Below are 15,440 nucleotides of genomic sequence, written 5' to 3' on the forward strand. Positions count from 1 at the left end.
CCTCCCTCCCCACCGCCCTCTCCAAATAACAGCACTTGCGCAACGTGTTGCAACCCAGCGGCGCGCTTGTTTCGGCTTGTTTTAACGTCAGTACTACATTGATTACGACCGGAAACAGGCCAATTCAGTAATCCCGAAAAGAAAAAAAAAGAAAGCTGAGAGTCAACGCTCCAGGAATGTAAGAAAAAAACGTGCAGGAATAGCTATCTAGCGCGGCCAGGTCTTGTCCGGGCAAGGCCCGAAGCACAACTCACGTCGGTGTCGGCAGACTTGAGGGCACTGATCAGCTGCCTGTAGTTGCTGTCCATGACGTTCGACTTGTTGGCTTCCGCGAAAGCCATCTGGACGTCAATCTCGTCGGCAGAAGGCAGCTTGAATCCCACGCGGTTCTCGACGACGACGGTGGATGTCGACGGACCACGTTTCTTCAGTATCGACGTGGTTGACATGGTGACGAAAGCTGGGAGACAGCTCAGGTCCGCGCGAAACCCAGAGGGTTGTCAACAGGCACACAAACTGCCGTCAGCAGTCCAAAGTCTTTCAGGTGTTACCGTACTGTTCGTATGGTTTAGAATGGCGCAAGTATACGTTCGAACCACGCAAAAACACGACGTCGCGCCGTGACATTATATGCTGGCGCAGAACAAATCAACCATGCGGCAACGCAACCTACATAAAAAGACCGGCTTCAAATGACTGGGGATTGTTCTGGCTTCGACTTACACGCAGTTTACAGGCTTTGCAAACAAGTAACAGCCGTTTCAGACTCCAAGCAAACACTAATCGTTCAACATGCACATTATAAGTGATAAATTGCAGAATACTTCATCTCACATTTATTAGGAGAATTATTTGAAAGCGAATCACTATACTACCACGCACACTGTAGAGTACTTGGCGCGCGCTTCAAAACGAAACTGTTTTGTTGAAAAATGGCGGAGGCCGCTTCCGTAATTAGAGTGAAGTTGGATTTACGGTGCGCGATTCCACACCGCGACGCTCACAATTTGGTGTGGATCGTCGTCGATAGAGCGCAGACAGCGACGATCAAACAGTTATCAAAGTTGATACGAACCAAGTACGGCGTTCCAAAGAAAAGTGAGCTCTACCTCGACGATGCGTGGCTGCCACCTGACGAGCCCCTACAGATCTTGAGAGACAAAGATACCGTGAGGTATAAAACAAAAACTGCGAAAAACAGTTTGTTCACGCGAATGATCTAGCTTTATCTATGCTCAAGGCACTGTGCTGCATTGAAAATCACAAACAAATGGCAGGCTTTTCTGCGATCGTTGCCTTTTGAGTGGTCTTTTTGTCAAGCTTTTCAGTGACCGGTGCTGTTTAACTAAACGCGTCGGTGGCGCTCTTCGTCTTATTATTTGTTTTTTCGCCGCTGCATGCGTAAAGGAATCTGTCGATGTAAGCTTGTGGACTGAGACATAACTCCATTCCGGTTCGAAAATTAAAAAAAAAATTAATCGATATTGCACTTCACGAGAAAGAGAACGAAAGACTTCGAGGCCACACCACACCAGGCATTTGGGGAAACTCGGTTGTCATCGCGGCAAGAAAACGAACGGTGGTTGGCCAGAGTTGAGTTCATTTTGTTTCCCACGTACATGGAGTTCCACATAAGTGGTTGGGACGAGGAAAAAAGCTGCATTAGAAACAGCTTGACCAGCCCTACGTCCCCAGTTCACTATGACAGTAAAAGAAAAATACATATCAACGTCAGTGTCAAATGGCGCATGACATACACAGAAAACCATTTTACAGAAACTGAACTTAACTAAGAACATATTTAACACTGCATACTTAAAACAGAAGTGTTAGAGAGTGCGCAGACATTTTCATAAGAAATATTCAAATTATTTGATGGCTTTGGCAAGTAATAAGCTGCAATTTTGAAAGCCATAGTTCGTCCACGGCCGTGGCACGTACCATTGTTCTGAGTCTCTGTTTAGGCGCGAAGAAGGATTTACTTGCAAGCTAGCTACACTGCATATATAACCGGGACATTTTGTGGTATCAGTTCTAAAGGAAAGAAATAAAGTGTATTCATATAGCATGTTTAGTTTAATTACATTATATTAAACGAATAGTTCTGAACTGTGTACATCAAATGGTAGGTTTGCAACAGAACACAAGGCCTTTTTATGTCGGATTAGAAGATTATTTATGGATTGCTTTGCTCTGTTACCGCAAATTAAGTTACAATAGCACAGATCTGATGAGAAGGGCGCCTTAAATGTTGAAAGCTTTTGAGGAACTGGCAATACACGCTGACATTTTCTGAGTACACCCAAGACCTTGCAAAGTTTGTTCCATGGAAACAGCACACGATAACTTCATCTCGCTAACTTAATAGGCTCATTGCAGTGCTGATTTGTGCACGTGCGGAGACTGCACCCTTAACTTGCGCGAACTCTGCATGCGTGACATTTTTTGTTTCCTTTTATTTTTATTCATTGTTATATCTCAACTGGGGTGGCCGCAAACAAAACCACTGGATAATGTCGTTGATGTGGTTTCCTTAAATTTGCTAGGGTCAGTAAAGTGTGTACAGTGTCAGAGGGCAGACCGTTCCAGGACCTTGCTGTTTGGACGAAGAAAAATAGTTAGGTGTCGATTTTGCGGTAAATGCGAGAGAAATGCGTTAGCATGACATCGCACCTCTGTGAGGTCCCAGATCTATGATTTAAACCACGTTCGCCGCATTGCAAATTGTCGTTCAGGAGCTCACTCGACAAGTGCCCTGCCTCTTCGAGGAGTCAAGTGTAAATGATGGTGGTAGACCACCATCACTTGCGCTGTATACATAGGCTTTGTGGTAACTGATGTATTGAAAAAAGCCTCTGGCAAGAATATTTGAAGTGGTGCTAGATGTGGGGTAAAAATTTGGGCTACCCCAGCTCTTGCTTGTGTAGCACAATATTCTGAGCAATGAGAGTAGCGCCAGTAAGTGCACCGACGTTCCACATTGTCCAACAATAAATCTGTACATAAAACCTGTAAGAATAACTGCGTCATACCTTAGCGTGAATCCGTGTGAACTGCTGTTTGTATTTCGGCATAGCTTGTGAACGGTGAAGTTCATAAGCATAGCAAATCAGTTCGGCGAAAGCCTGCGAAGTGGAGGAAAATATTTGAAAGTGAAAATTGTTGTCCACTGGACAACACGAAGCTACAAAGGAAACTTACGCGGGTTTCTCATAAAGAAATTCTCACAGTTAAAGCAAAATTCATCGTTGTCCGGGGAAATGTGGGACCAACACTTTTTCAGGGCAGTCGCTCTATCATCTGAACTAACCACAGAGCTAGCAGGTCGCATCACAAGGGCGATGCAACCCTTTATAGCTTCATGCTACGGTAACGTGCATGACAATTTTCCCTTTCGTAAACATAAACATGGCACAACATTAAGGTTCTGACCACCTGTACAGTGCATAAACATAAGTATCGCAAGAGATTACTCCTTGCATTTGATAAAAAAACACAATTGTACACATTGCATTTAGACATTTAACATTAGAATGACCGCTTCATGAAGGCTTCGCTTCACTTAGATTCCAACATGTGCATTGTATCTGCATAATTTTTATTCCTTCTTTTTTCACAATACTACATTCTTGCTGTCGAATTTTACATAACATGGGTACAAGCTCAAGTGTTGGGCAGTAACACCAGCTGACGCACGTGGGTGGTGTTTGTTCCATAAGGTAGCTTCTTCATCTCCTGCCTTCTTTTTTTTTCTTTGTTAGAGTTGTCACTCCTGCCCAGCAGTCATCAAACTCAAGTTCCCGCCCCAATGATGACCCGGGTCCAACAACAGCAACAGATAAACCTGTGGAGGAGAAGAAGAAGAAGAAGAGAAAGCGGGAACCCTCGGAAAGCACCGATGCACCCGAGGTTGAAGCTGCCCACGTTTCAAGCGCTCCCGGGAACGACGACTCCACTTCGACGTCGTCAACGCTGAAACAGGGTGGAAAGCCTTGCTTTCCAGCTGCGCAGCTGCAGGGCTCGCCCACATTCCAGTACGAGCCAATCTGTTCAACCCCACAGGATCTGAGCGTAGGGAGCGCACCGGGATGGCCCGTGCCCACTCCAGATCCCAGCCCGGCGGGATCTGGAAGTCCTGCCAAGAAGAAGCGGAGGCCAAGGCGCAAGAAGAAGAAGCCAGATGAAGGAGCACAAGTTGCCGCATCGCCAAGCTTGCCACCACCAGATATGATCTGCGCTTTTCCAAGGCAAGCTCATACAAATTCGTCAAGCGGAAAGCACCTTCGTTTCGATGGCAGCATGTCGGAGGAAGAGGGAGTAGCTCCTCAGCAGATTGCCCTGTCCATGGTTGTTGAAGAACAGCATTGCGCTGTTAGCGCGGCTGCACCGACAAAGAGCGCCGAGCCGGAGAGTCAGCCTTCGCTCACAAATGGTCAAACGTTGTGGGCACCAATTGCAGCGAGCTGCTATGGTGCCGTCCCACCCCCTGCAGAAGCTTCCACGCCGAAAGCCACAATTCAAAAGGTAGTGAAACAAGATCTGCTCCCAGTAGACTTCTTTGATGTTTTGGATGAGACGTATCAACTAGGGACGCACACATATTTGAAATTTCGAGTATGAATAGATTATTCTGTGCTATTTAACCAGTATTTGATTCAAGAATTCACTATTTGAAGTTGTCGGATATTCATTCCTTTTGATTATGTTGTTATGTTGTCACGGTTTAGTGATGAAGACGACAATGTGGCAGTGACTGAATGCTCAAGCTACGTGGAAGCCTATGTTTTTGTGCTGTGTAGCTTAACGAGCACCAACTAGCTACTGCCGATTAGATACTCCTCGTAACATCTTTTTGGCGCAGGTGTGGAGTATCAATCCCTGTACCTCTCGTAAAACCTCGTCATTAAGTACTCCTCGTAACAATGTAATGCATGCCTGCCAACATTTCTTATTTTGTCGCAAAATACTGAAATTCTTTTCACTTGGTTTTGACAGTCACATTGACATTAATTACTTCTACAATTTTTGTTTTATTTATGTCTGGTTTAGAGAAAATTGGATTTACAATGACAAATGCAGATGCTGATCAGCTTTAGAGAGTCCAATTTTTCAAACCCCCCTTGGAGCAGCGACACCAACTTGCAGAATCAATGTATAGCAGCAACAAATGTTTCTGTGCCGTTATGTGTAGAACTTCATAAACATTTTGATTTGTATGCGCCGCAGACCATTCTTGGTGTGACTGTAGCAGAGTCACAATGTCCCTACTGTACAAAGACAGCAAATATTTAATAAACAATGAAGATGTTGAGTACCTAATCAAACAGTGTTTAGTACATCTCGCCGTGTTTTAGTGACAGGGTTTGTGCAGCTCCCTGAAATCCTTGAAAACCTGTGAATTTGTAAAAATGGATTCAAGGGGCCTTAAAACTCCTTGGAAATAAATGTGCTCCTTGAATTTCCCGAGAACTGGGGTTGTGGGCGACTTTTGAACATTCACAGTAACAAACTCTGCATAGGGACCGTGCCGTGGACACTGCCTATCGGGAAATGATCCTTTTCTTTCGAGAGCATAGCTTAATGACTGCACTGTGGTCTGTCTGCAGCCACTAACGAGAGCCTTGTTTAAATCACCACTACCATTGTGGAGCTAAACAGAGCCAGGTTAAGTGACCACGTTGTGCCCACATTGTGTCGTTTTTGCTAGTTGCGCAGCCATCGTGGCCCCATTATGGAGCTGTAGGCTCTAGAAATGCCTGGCGAAAAGTAAGTTTGAGCCATTTGGCTTTAACATGACGAGTAGCTTCGGCTGAAGTCGAGCACTACCTGCCGTCATGCCAGAAAGCGGTTGACATCATTAAGCCAACCTATAAGAGTGACCTGAAGAGCCTGAAGCATGTGTCTGACTCGGCAGTTGCGTACTTGCAAGAAATTGCATTCAAGACGGGAGATTTCGCTACTTTTGTGTGTATGTGTACAAATAGCATTTGTTTCCCCCTCCTTGAATTCCGTATCAAATGTTCTGCACGACCCCTGTAGTAACCTCCGGCTTCAACTGCAGTACTTTTCATATTCCAAGGTTGGCAGGTCTGGCAATGGGTAAAAATACTTATTGGAGTCTCTAGGAAGACAGAGCAATAGATGTGATGAGGACTGTTCCGAATGTAGCTGCTGCATGACAGCTGCGGTTGTTGCACAGGGATACTAGTTTCTGGACGTGAGTGCAGGCCAGACAACTTCTGCTCAATAATTTCCAGTCATACATTAAGAGTGGCTTGCTTTTAGGCAGCCTCTACAGCAAATTTATTCTGACTTATTTCGCTAGTCTCATGTTTGCATCCCTTTAAGACAACGTGCGGTGCTGTAGTATTACACTTCTCCCTTTCATCAAACACAATACTCTTTGTACATCTACGTGCTGTTCCCTCGTTTTAATAGTACTTGGCATGATGTCCAATATAATTCAAAGCATTTGTTTATCATTTGTAAGCTCCTCAGTTATCCAGACTTTTTAATTGTGAGCAGTATTACATGCATGTGTCGATGTATTATATAAGCCTGCATTGTTTTTTTTCCCCAAACGGACTCTGCAAAATTTATTTTGGTTATGCCTCAGAAATGAGAAAGCATTCTATATTAAATTCAATATTCAGTGGTAGTGTTTCTAGAGTATTTGATGTTCACTTCTATCAGGAAACTTCACTGTTCAAGCACCGCTAGTGTTAACATAGCAGGGTTACAAAATCTGGAGAACACTGATGTAAGAGCGCGACACATGGTACTGTGGTTTTGCTCTGTTGTGTTTTGCGTCTGCATCATACTATTATTTTTTTTCATTCCCCGCTCTCCTTCTTTCTGGCATGTACTAACAACTCACCCTGGCACACGCCTCAGTTGGTTGCAAATGCTTGCAAGATCAAATGAGCTGCAGACGCATGATTTTTTTCCCCGCAGCTGTTTCTATGCTTTGCCACAGTTACACGTCAAAAATTGATGCACAATTTGGCTTGTGTCCCGACTGCATAGAGCTTGTTGTACTGGCATTGCACTCTCGAGTATTTGTGCTTATTTAGTGTTCTATTTAAAGCTTACCTGTCCCGTTTCATGTTCGATTAGTAAAATTATTATTATTATTATTATTATTATTATTATTATTATTCTATGAGCACAGTGCCCTTACATAGACATGAACTCTGTGATCAAATGTACTGTGCATATTGCAGTGGGGAAAATCAAGTATACAAATCTTCCAGTGCTCATAGAAAGGTCATTCAGGAAGTATTCATGATATGTTTGTTCTGATTCACTAGGAATCCTAATCACCTGTGCCTATAAAACTTTGTAACTTTGTCTTTGTAACACGTGCCTCTGCTATCTCCAAAAAGTTGGTGGAGGACCACAAGGCACCGTCAAGTAGTGACTGTACGGACGGCTCATCCAAACAAGTCAAGGACTACTCAAATTACCCAACGCTCAAGGTGCCGCCGAAGGTGGGAGACATCATAGCATTCAAGGTGAGCAAGCAGTGGTTCAAGTTAAATGCTGTGGCATTCCAACTTGAGCTCACTGGTACGACTTAATGATAGAAATACAGTTAAACATTGACATATGACAGTTTCAGTAAAATCATCACTTTACTTCATTATATTGAAATTTGACTACATTGAAATTCAACCTCACAAGCAAAAAAGGACAGTCGTTGCCTTATTTTTACAACATGGTAGAGGTCCGTAAGAAATGTCAGAAGAAATGGCAGAATAATGGAGCAGTCCAAAAAATCAACTTCAATTAAGAAAAGAGAATGTTGTTGAATGCGATACCATTAACTTGAAAGCATCGGTTAGTTCGTCATTCATGTTCAAGGCAGGAAGACCACTGAAGACATGGACACAGATGAAGGCATATGGAAAACGACTTGTGCTTTTTTTTATTATTTATTTCTCATGCCCTTTTTTGCAACATAGTGCTTTTTATGTGTTTTCATCTGGGTTTGTGTCTTGCGAGCTGTTGCTGCCTTAAATTTGAGAGTACATCACAAAAGTTAGTTTAATTCTGTATCAACGAAAATCACTCCACAACAGCCGTTTGGAGCTCAGAAAGCCAGTAAAAAGAAACTCTCATTCAGATATCATTATTTATCATCATTGCTATCAAAATATTATTTGTGATATCAGATATCGCAAATAATGTTTTGTGCCAGCTGAGACCTTGTTGTAAATATGCTGTACTGTATTCAGCTTACTGCCATAGCTTGAGTGTCTAGTCAAAGTGACAAGTTTCTCTTGCCCTTACTCCTAACACAGATACTGGAACTGGATGCCAACTACTGTCCGAATGTGTCCGACTACAAGGTACCAGCCCTTTAATCGTCATTTTCCATTGCAAGAGAACAGATTGCAGTCTGTTCCAAATACCACTACATTGTTTATGCATACATCATTGCGTCTGCGCATTGGGTACTGGTGCAGCGAGAGAGATCTTGTTCCGAGTAGATGTGGCTTGCTAATTATAATAAATTATATTAATAATAATGAATTGCAGTATGTGCCGTAATGCATTTACTTGAAAATCTTATTAATTAAAATTTGTTGATTGCATTTCAATTTCTCATGCAAGCAGCCTGCCTCTGAGTAATTAAGCTCGAAAACTAGAAGCACACTATCTGCTACAGGCAATTTAAATAAATTCTGCATAGTCCAAGTAGACCAAAGGGGCCATGACACCAAATTTGTGAATGCAAGTTATGCATTGCATATTAAACCACATGCTTCCCACAGGAAGCTGGCAAAATTTAAGTGCATTTGGTCCAGTATAAAATTTTTATTTGAATTTTTTATTTATCACAGTTTAACTGTACAGCAATCAGGCAACACTAACTGGTGACGAAATCAAATCGTCACCAGTGGAGGCCAATCTCGAACACCATGCTTTTTGTGTAACTTCAAGCACCTGAGGCAATTGCAGGCGCAGGAAATACGTCATGGTAATTGTGCATGGTTTCATTTCCGCATATGCGTCTCGGCAATCGGCCGCAGATATGGTTACTGCAGGCATTTGCCGCTTTTGTGCTTCTTTTATCGCTTTTGTAAAAGAATCAACACCTTTGCTTTGTCACTGCAAGCCAGAGCATGCGGAGCAAGATGTCCATGTGGTTCCAGACTCTTTCGGAGAGGACGACACAGCGCGTCCCTTTGTTTGAAAAGTGCATGATTGTGGTAAAATAAGAGGACCAGAGAGCTCAAGAGATTGGTGAAGCATTCCTAATATGTGCAACAGGGATTCTGTGAGTTAGCTCCCCATTTATTGCTTTATCAGATAATGAGATGGATTATCTGTCAGTGTCAAACAAGTGTTAAGCTAGTCTCACCATGTGCTCTTGTCGTGGTTATGTGAGCAATGATAATGCAAATTTATCTTCTTCTTTTTTTAACCCTTTCACCTAGGACTATATATTGCTGTGCGAGCCCTGAAAGAAACTGAACGGTCATTGTTAATGCTCTTTCCTGTCATCTTGTTGCGCAGAATAAGGTTTCTTTTTCTTGGTGAAAGAGTGATTGAAATGTAGAATGGAGGTGGTGCTTTATTCTCAGTTTTTGTTTCCAGGAAGGAAAGGTTCTACAACACAACCCTGTGAGCGATTTTGTGCGCATTGAACTGAGACAAGCCGAGGCCAAGAAGAGTAAGCATGCCAACCTCTTTCGTAATGCAGTTATAGTCAGCCTTAGAGGTGCGGGTCATTCATATTTGTTGCCATGTTCGACGACGCACACACATACACTCTAGCACCACATTTCTCCCTGGTATTTTTGGGATGAAACTCCGTGCTTAGAAAGAATCCAGTTTGGTGCTTTTAAAGAGAAAATGTCTTAGATTAAAAATAGAAAGTCCTGGTCCAACGATGAAGGTGGGCCCATCCCATTTCTGGGGCAGTTGTACCGCCATCTGGGATAACCAGGCGATGTAGCGTTGAACCTCAATGTAACAAACACGGATGTAACAAATTACCAGATATTACTGGTAATTATAATATAAAGAACATACGCTTATAACTTGGGCTGTTTGAAAGTATTTTCATGTCGTGTGTGTCTTTGTTAGAACGAGGCTCAACTTGACAGTAATAGATGTCAATGCTAGTCTGAATTAATTAAGAACAGGCTTGAAACAAATTAACCAGACAAGTTTTACATAACTCTACAAGGTAAAAAAAGAGTTGTTGATTAATGTGTCCTTACAACTACAACGTCAAGCAGCATTTCCGAATCCTGTTCTGCTTGTATAACCGCCACAACATATGTTAGTCGCAATTTTACCAAACCAATTTTTTGTAAGACAATGTAAGTAAGTGTCAGTCTTTCAGGGGGTACTTTCTTGGTTTCGCATTGCTGTATTTATGTGGCTCTAGCCTAAGGACTTAATATGTGAAACATTCCTTTTTTTTTTTTTGACCAGCTTATGGTGGCAAGTTCGAACTTGAGGCGCCCGAAGAAGGAATGCCTCCGATGGAAAAAGTGGTAAGTCTTCATGCGAACACAGCCATGCAAGTAGACCTTTATTGATAAGCTCGCAGTTAATGTGGTTTCTCTGTGCAAGTCCTCACTGTAGAGAACATTAAATATACCTCATTAGAAGCTAAGAGTTTTGACAATACCTTTGTCTGTCTTAATAGATTAGATAAGGGATGGACATTGCCTCCTGCCAAAGCTTGCTTATTGCTTATTGTTATTGCAAGGGGCAATGACCCCCACGGAGGGGACAACGAATTGATGGATGGTTGCTAAGCACTAAATGACAAACTACAAGCAGATCTCGCAGGTTGTCATGTAAGCTTTTGCTGCTAAACTGAAAAACGAAACTTGAATTCTTCATTTTGTCTCTGCATTGCTTCAAAAACATTTGTTGTCATTTCATTTGTGATAACTTGCAATACTACTTTTTTTTAGCAATTGGAGAACAGTAACAATTAAGACCTATAACAGTCAGCTATTCTGATATGTTTGATTAGCTTCAAATATTTTGGAATGCTGAATAGTTGATGTGTAATGTCGTTTACCCCTAGTTTAAAGACTTTGCAAACTTCAACACAAAAAATGACAGGTTGAGAATGGCATGTTAATAATCACTTAAAAGCTCTTGAGCAATGAGTGTGTGCAACTTAAATATTTTATTATCCAGTTAACTATCACTAATTGTCATTACTGAATATTTGTTTCAGGTTTCATTACTGTGGACTGAGCTCCTTGAGCCTGTTGTGCTGCCATCATGAAGTACAAGACTCTCTTAACACATTAATAAAGCAGTTCACAAGATGTCGCTTGCCTTTTTATTACTATTATTGTTGTTGTTGTTATTATACAGTGGAATATCTTTCTAGAAAGAAATGTCTACTGTAAGCTTACTTCACTAGCTACTTTCCCATTTGTATTGCTAGTAATCATGTCCAAACACAATTTCTCAATTCTATTTTAAAGTAGAACTATCTTGCACTGTATTTTAGTTATAATCAGACATTATGTTGTCTCTGAAATAACTGCCGTCTGCGCCGGCGGCAATCTGGCCGCATGGCGAAGCCATCCCAACAGAATGGCTCTTCCATTGTGTTTGAGTAGTGCCCGGGAATTTCCAAATCTTGTGAGGATTCAAAAACCAAATCTCCAAAACGTTCCCGCACCTGAAGTAATCTTTCGGTGTCTTCAAGCAACGTTCCGCTCGCGAGATCTCCAAACAGCTTGGCACTCGGCTAATCTTGATGCTTCTTGTTCGTCAGCGGCTAAATTTAATGTACACTGTTCAGTTTATTTAATTCCAGGCAGCTACACCCGGTGTTAACTTGTGGAATCGCGAAAAAGCGCGAGTAGCGGTAGTGTTGCTGAAGTCGCGTGGCGCTTAGTTTTTTTTTCTTTACTGGGTGTACGTAGGGCCAATGCCTTTGGTAGAGCAGACTTTCTCGCGCTGGGTCAGTCAAGCCGGATTATATACCTTTCTCGCACCTTACGGCGCTCTACCACAGAACACCTATGCTCTACCTTCAAAATAGCATCAATGATTTTCCTAGGGGTGCAGTAGCGGCCGTAGTAGAGACCGGGCCTGCTCCCATGGAGCAGTATCTTAATTCGCTCGCGCCAGGCTTTTCGTGTGCTGCTCTCCGTGACGTTTCAAAAGCATTCTTTAATGGCCCCCTCTGAGTTGAACAAACGTCCTTGTGCAAAAGCACGTGCAAGAATCGGTAGGCGGGAGTCTCGGAGCTAGCGAAACGCGAGCAAAGCAGACGTAAGTAGTACCTTAAATAATCTCAGGTGCCAGGAGACCTCCGTTTGCCGTTTACGTGTGCCCTCCTGGAGCAGTACTTGTAAAAAATCCAATCTATCGCCGTGACAAGAAAAACACTTAGGCAACTAAAAAAAGCGCCCCGCGACTTCTACAGCATCAATCGAAACCTTGCCATGCCTTCGTTTGCTGCCGTGTGGTCCACATCAAAGGCGGGCAATCATGTAAGCTGATTATTTTGTTTAAAAAAAAGGGGGGGGAGGGGAATCTGTACTGAGATGTTAATGTCCCTGACTATGGCTTTGCTGCGTTTTTTATTCACTTCAAGTTCTGCACGCGAATTCACCTTAAATACTTCGCACCAACAATGACTATAATTTACCGCACGTAATTAAGCTACACGGACGTTGCAGTTATATGTCATGCAAGTAATGTCCACCTTTTATATAATCCAGCGGAAGAAGCCGAATCACGTGTATCTCACAGGCGATCCAAAACAAAAACTATTCAACAAAGAAAAATGCGCCAAGATATAATGCAAGCTCGGCTCAGTTGCATTGTATTTTGTCGAAATAGAGTTTTGATAAAGCTGTCGGTGCGTTAAATTAGCTTGGAACTTGAGGAAATGTCCAGGAGGGCGCGAAATATTGAATCGTGCGCTTGTCTGGGCATGCGCTTCAAACCGAAACTATTGAAACATGGCGGACAGCGGCCCAGTTGTGAGAGTGAAGTTGGACTTGTGCAGCGCGATTCCGCATCGCGGCCCACAAAATTTGGTGTGGATTGTCATCGACAAAGCGGTGACGACAACGATCAGTCAGTTCGCGAAGTTAATACGAACCAAGTACGGCGTTGCCAAGAGAAGCGAGCTCTACCTCGACGACGCGTTGTTGCCGCCCGACGAGCCCATACGGATCTTGAGGGACAAGGACACCGTGAGGTAAAAAAAGAAAAAAAACTCTCAGAGCAGTCCGTTCACGCACTTGCTGATTGATAACCGCACTGAAAACCGCTAAGAACACGCCGTAGGGTTTTTACCGATAGTTGCCCTCGTCTGTTGAGTTAGATCGCAACTAGTGCATACTGTAGTTCGCGCGCTTTTTCAGCAGAGTGCTTAAACAAAAAGAAAAGGAAAAGCTACGCATTTGTCAGTATTAGCGTGCTTAACTCTCTTAATTGCTGTTTGAGCAGAAGTATAAAAACAGAAAAAATAATTGTACAGCAACCTTTTACGTCTTTTTGCGCGCGCCTATGGTTGAATCTCGACGATCGTTTCTGCCTGAAAGCAAACGGCGCATTATTATTATTGTTTTTTTTGTTTGCGCACTCATGATTCTAGCCACCCTACTCATGAAGGGGGATTATCCAAGGTTTGCCGTGAAAATACAAAATGGCTACGTCCCGCTTATTTGATCGACAGTCGCATTTCAGCGATGGTTCGTACACGTGCTCACAATTCACACCATGTATGCACTATGCACTGCATCCTTAGACCGCACAAAAAGTTAGTTTTCATCTCATGACTTTTGCTTTCTTTAAATTTCGCAGTAAAATAAATGTACTGTGCTCTACCATAGTGCATATGAATGGGTAAAAGTGCCAACTACAATCACGGAGTACAGTAGCGTAGCCAGGGGCGGGGGACAACGAGCACGTGACCGCTTCCCCCAAGATTTCTTAGTATGCCGAGTGCCTAGTCCCCACCGCCCCGCGAAGAAAGAAATATCTGGGTATGCCGCAGGTACTAGCAAGTGCATGTGTTTGTTTCAGATTATCGATTCTTGAACATTTGTCTTGTTTTTACTCTTTTATCAGAATTGTCACAGCTGCTCAACAGCCATCAAATTCCGGTTCCCGTCCTGACGATGATCCAGAATCGTCGCCAGCAATAGCTAAACTCATCAAGAAGGAGATTAAGCAGGAACGCTCAGAAATAGGTGAAACCATTAAGGAGGAGGTGAAGCGAGAACGTCCAGAAATAGGTGAACACATTAAGCAAGAGGCCAAGCGAAAACGCCCAGATATAAATGAACCCATCAAGAAGGAAGTGGAGCGGGAACGCCCAAAAACAGGTGAACCCATTAAAACAGATCTCGAGGTGAAGCAGCAACCCCCAGAGAGCCATGATACACCTGTAGTTGAAGCTGATAATGTTTCAGGCACAGCTTCGCACGACCACCCCAATTCCTTTGAGTCAACGACTAAGCAGGGTGTGACACCATGTTTTGCAGCTGACCAAGTGAAAAGTACACCCGCATTCCACAGTGCACCAGCCAGTTTAACCCTGCAGAATCAGAGCCCAGTGAGCACACCAGGATGGTCCGTGATCACGCCAGATCCACTGCTGGTGGAATTGCAGAGCTCTGCCCAGAGAAAGCGCAGGCCACGACACAAGAAGAAGAAGCCAGCTGAATACTGCATGCAAGTCGCCGAGTCAACGAGCTCGCCACAACTGCCTCTGGGCTGCATGCCCTCGTATCTTGCTCAAGCAGACTTGTCAACTGGAAAGCGGCGTTGTTTTGATGGTGACGCACCAGGCGAAGCCAAAGAAGTAGCTCTGCAGGAGAATGCTGTACCCACACCTGCTAAACCACCACCTTGCATTGTTCATTTGGCAGTGTCAACCAAGAACACAGAGAAAGGATGTCAGCCCCCAGTCGAGAATGGCCAGGATTCACAGGTACCTGTTGCAGCCAGCTGCCATAGCGCGATCCATCCCCCTCCAGAAGCTGTCACATCGAAAGCCAAGATTCAAAAGGTAGTGAAAAAAATAAGTGCTATGGTTAAATCCCGATTTACCGAAGATGATTGGGCCCAAGATTTTTTTAGTTAAATCAGGAACTTTGTTGAAAACACGTGAGACACGTGAAATTAAAAACACCAGCTGAAATACCCATGCAAACGATATACTTGTTCAAAAAATAAAATTGTCATCTTTGCTTGTGTTTGCACTTATTGTAGATGGGGCAAAGCATATTACAGTTCCTTCATGGTAATGTCAAACCTTCACAGGTTATTCATATCTGTCACCTGAACTGAAACATGGCATACCCACATTTTATCCCTATTTTCCCCTAAAACTTCAACCTTTAAAGAGGAGACAAAAATACCGAAAGCACACATTTATTTTTTTATTTTTTTGTCAGAATGCTCAAAGTACACTAATAATAAGAACA

The 15,440-nt window shown here is 43.1% G+C and overlaps 3 protein-coding genes across 7 annotated transcripts in view; 2 read left to right on the forward strand and 1 right to left on the reverse strand.

Moving 5' to 3' along the window:
• Window positions 1–11,766, reverse strand: part of Tif-IA (RNA polymerase I-specific transcription initiation factor RRN3 homolog Tif-IA) — a 31,657-nt gene extending 19,891 nt beyond the window's left edge. Inside the window, exon 1 of one of the 3 annotated variants that reach the window (XM_072289918.1) lies at window positions 11,669–11,766. Coding sequence is in view for 2 of the 3 variants with exons in the window: in XM_050173586.3 (XP_050029543.1) it covers window positions 255–449 (195 nt within the window). In the remaining variant the exon portion in view is untranslated. Of the gene's footprint in view, window positions 1–254; window positions 805–11,668 lie in introns of those variants that run through there. The other 2 variants (XM_050173586.3, XM_072289917.1) reach the window with 2 other exon arrangements.
• On the forward strand, window positions 909–11,306 carry LOC126525676 (uncharacterized). The gene is made up of 7 exons (XM_050173588.2): window positions 909–1,174; window positions 3,762–4,524; window positions 7,386–7,514; window positions 8,304–8,351; window positions 9,604–9,679; window positions 10,450–10,511; window positions 11,213–11,306. The coding sequence occupies exons 1-7, from the start codon at window positions 933–935 to the stop codon at window positions 11,261–11,263; spliced, it is 1,371 nt and encodes a 456-aa protein (XP_050029545.1). The 5' UTR covers window positions 909–932; the 3' UTR covers window positions 11,264–11,306.
• A 1,057-nt stretch (window positions 11,767–12,823) lies between the features above and the next one.
• Window positions 12,824–15,205, forward strand: LOC126525691 (uncharacterized). 3 transcript variants are annotated; one of them, XM_055067641.2, is made up of 3 exons: window positions 12,824–13,204; window positions 14,080–14,336; window positions 14,496–15,205. In XM_055067641.2, the coding sequence occupies exons 1-3, from the start codon at window positions 12,963–12,965 to the stop codon at window positions 15,095–15,097; spliced, it is 1,101 nt and encodes a 366-aa protein (XP_054923616.1). In that variant the 5' UTR covers window positions 12,824–12,962; the 3' UTR covers window positions 15,098–15,205. The 3 variants fall into 3 exon arrangements, 2 of the variants coding, with proteins under 2 accessions (XP_054923616.1, XP_050029560.1); XM_050173603.3 differs by having other exon boundaries at window positions 12,838–13,204; window positions 14,080–15,205; XR_008611142.1 differs by lacking the exon at window positions 12,824–13,204 and adding an exon at window positions 13,213–14,005 and having other exon boundaries at window positions 14,080–15,205.
• Window positions 15,206–15,440: the final 235 nt, after the last annotated feature.

This window comes from Dermacentor andersoni, chromosome 8, assembly GCF_023375885.2.
Source record: "Dermacentor andersoni chromosome 8, qqDerAnde1_hic_scaffold, whole genome shotgun sequence".
Taxonomy (NCBI): domain Eukaryota; kingdom Metazoa; phylum Arthropoda; class Arachnida; order Ixodida; family Ixodidae; genus Dermacentor; species Dermacentor andersoni.

Excerpts from the sequence above, each read along its gene's own strand:
- LOC126525676 (XM_050173588.2), top strand. The coding sequence starts at position 933 with ATGGCGGAGGCCGCTTCCGTAATTAGAGTGAAGTTGGATTTACGGTGC. Across the intron at positions 4,525-7,385 it reads CGAAAGCCACAATTCAAAAG|TTGGTGGAGGACCACAAGGC; the intron begins GTAGTGAAACAA and ends ATCTCCAAAAAG. Across the intron at positions 7,515-8,303 it reads GAGACATCATAGCATTCAAG|ATACTGGAACTGGATGCCAA; the intron begins GTGAGCAAGCAG and ends CTCCTAACACAG.
- LOC126525691 (XM_050173603.3), top strand. The coding sequence starts at position 12,963 with ATGGCGGACAGCGGCCCAGTTGTGAGAGTGAAGTTGGACTTGTGCAGC. Across the intron at positions 13,205-14,079 it reads AGGGACAAGGACACCGTGAG|AATTGTCACAGCTGCTCAAC; the intron begins GTAAAAAAAGAA and ends CTCTTTTATCAG.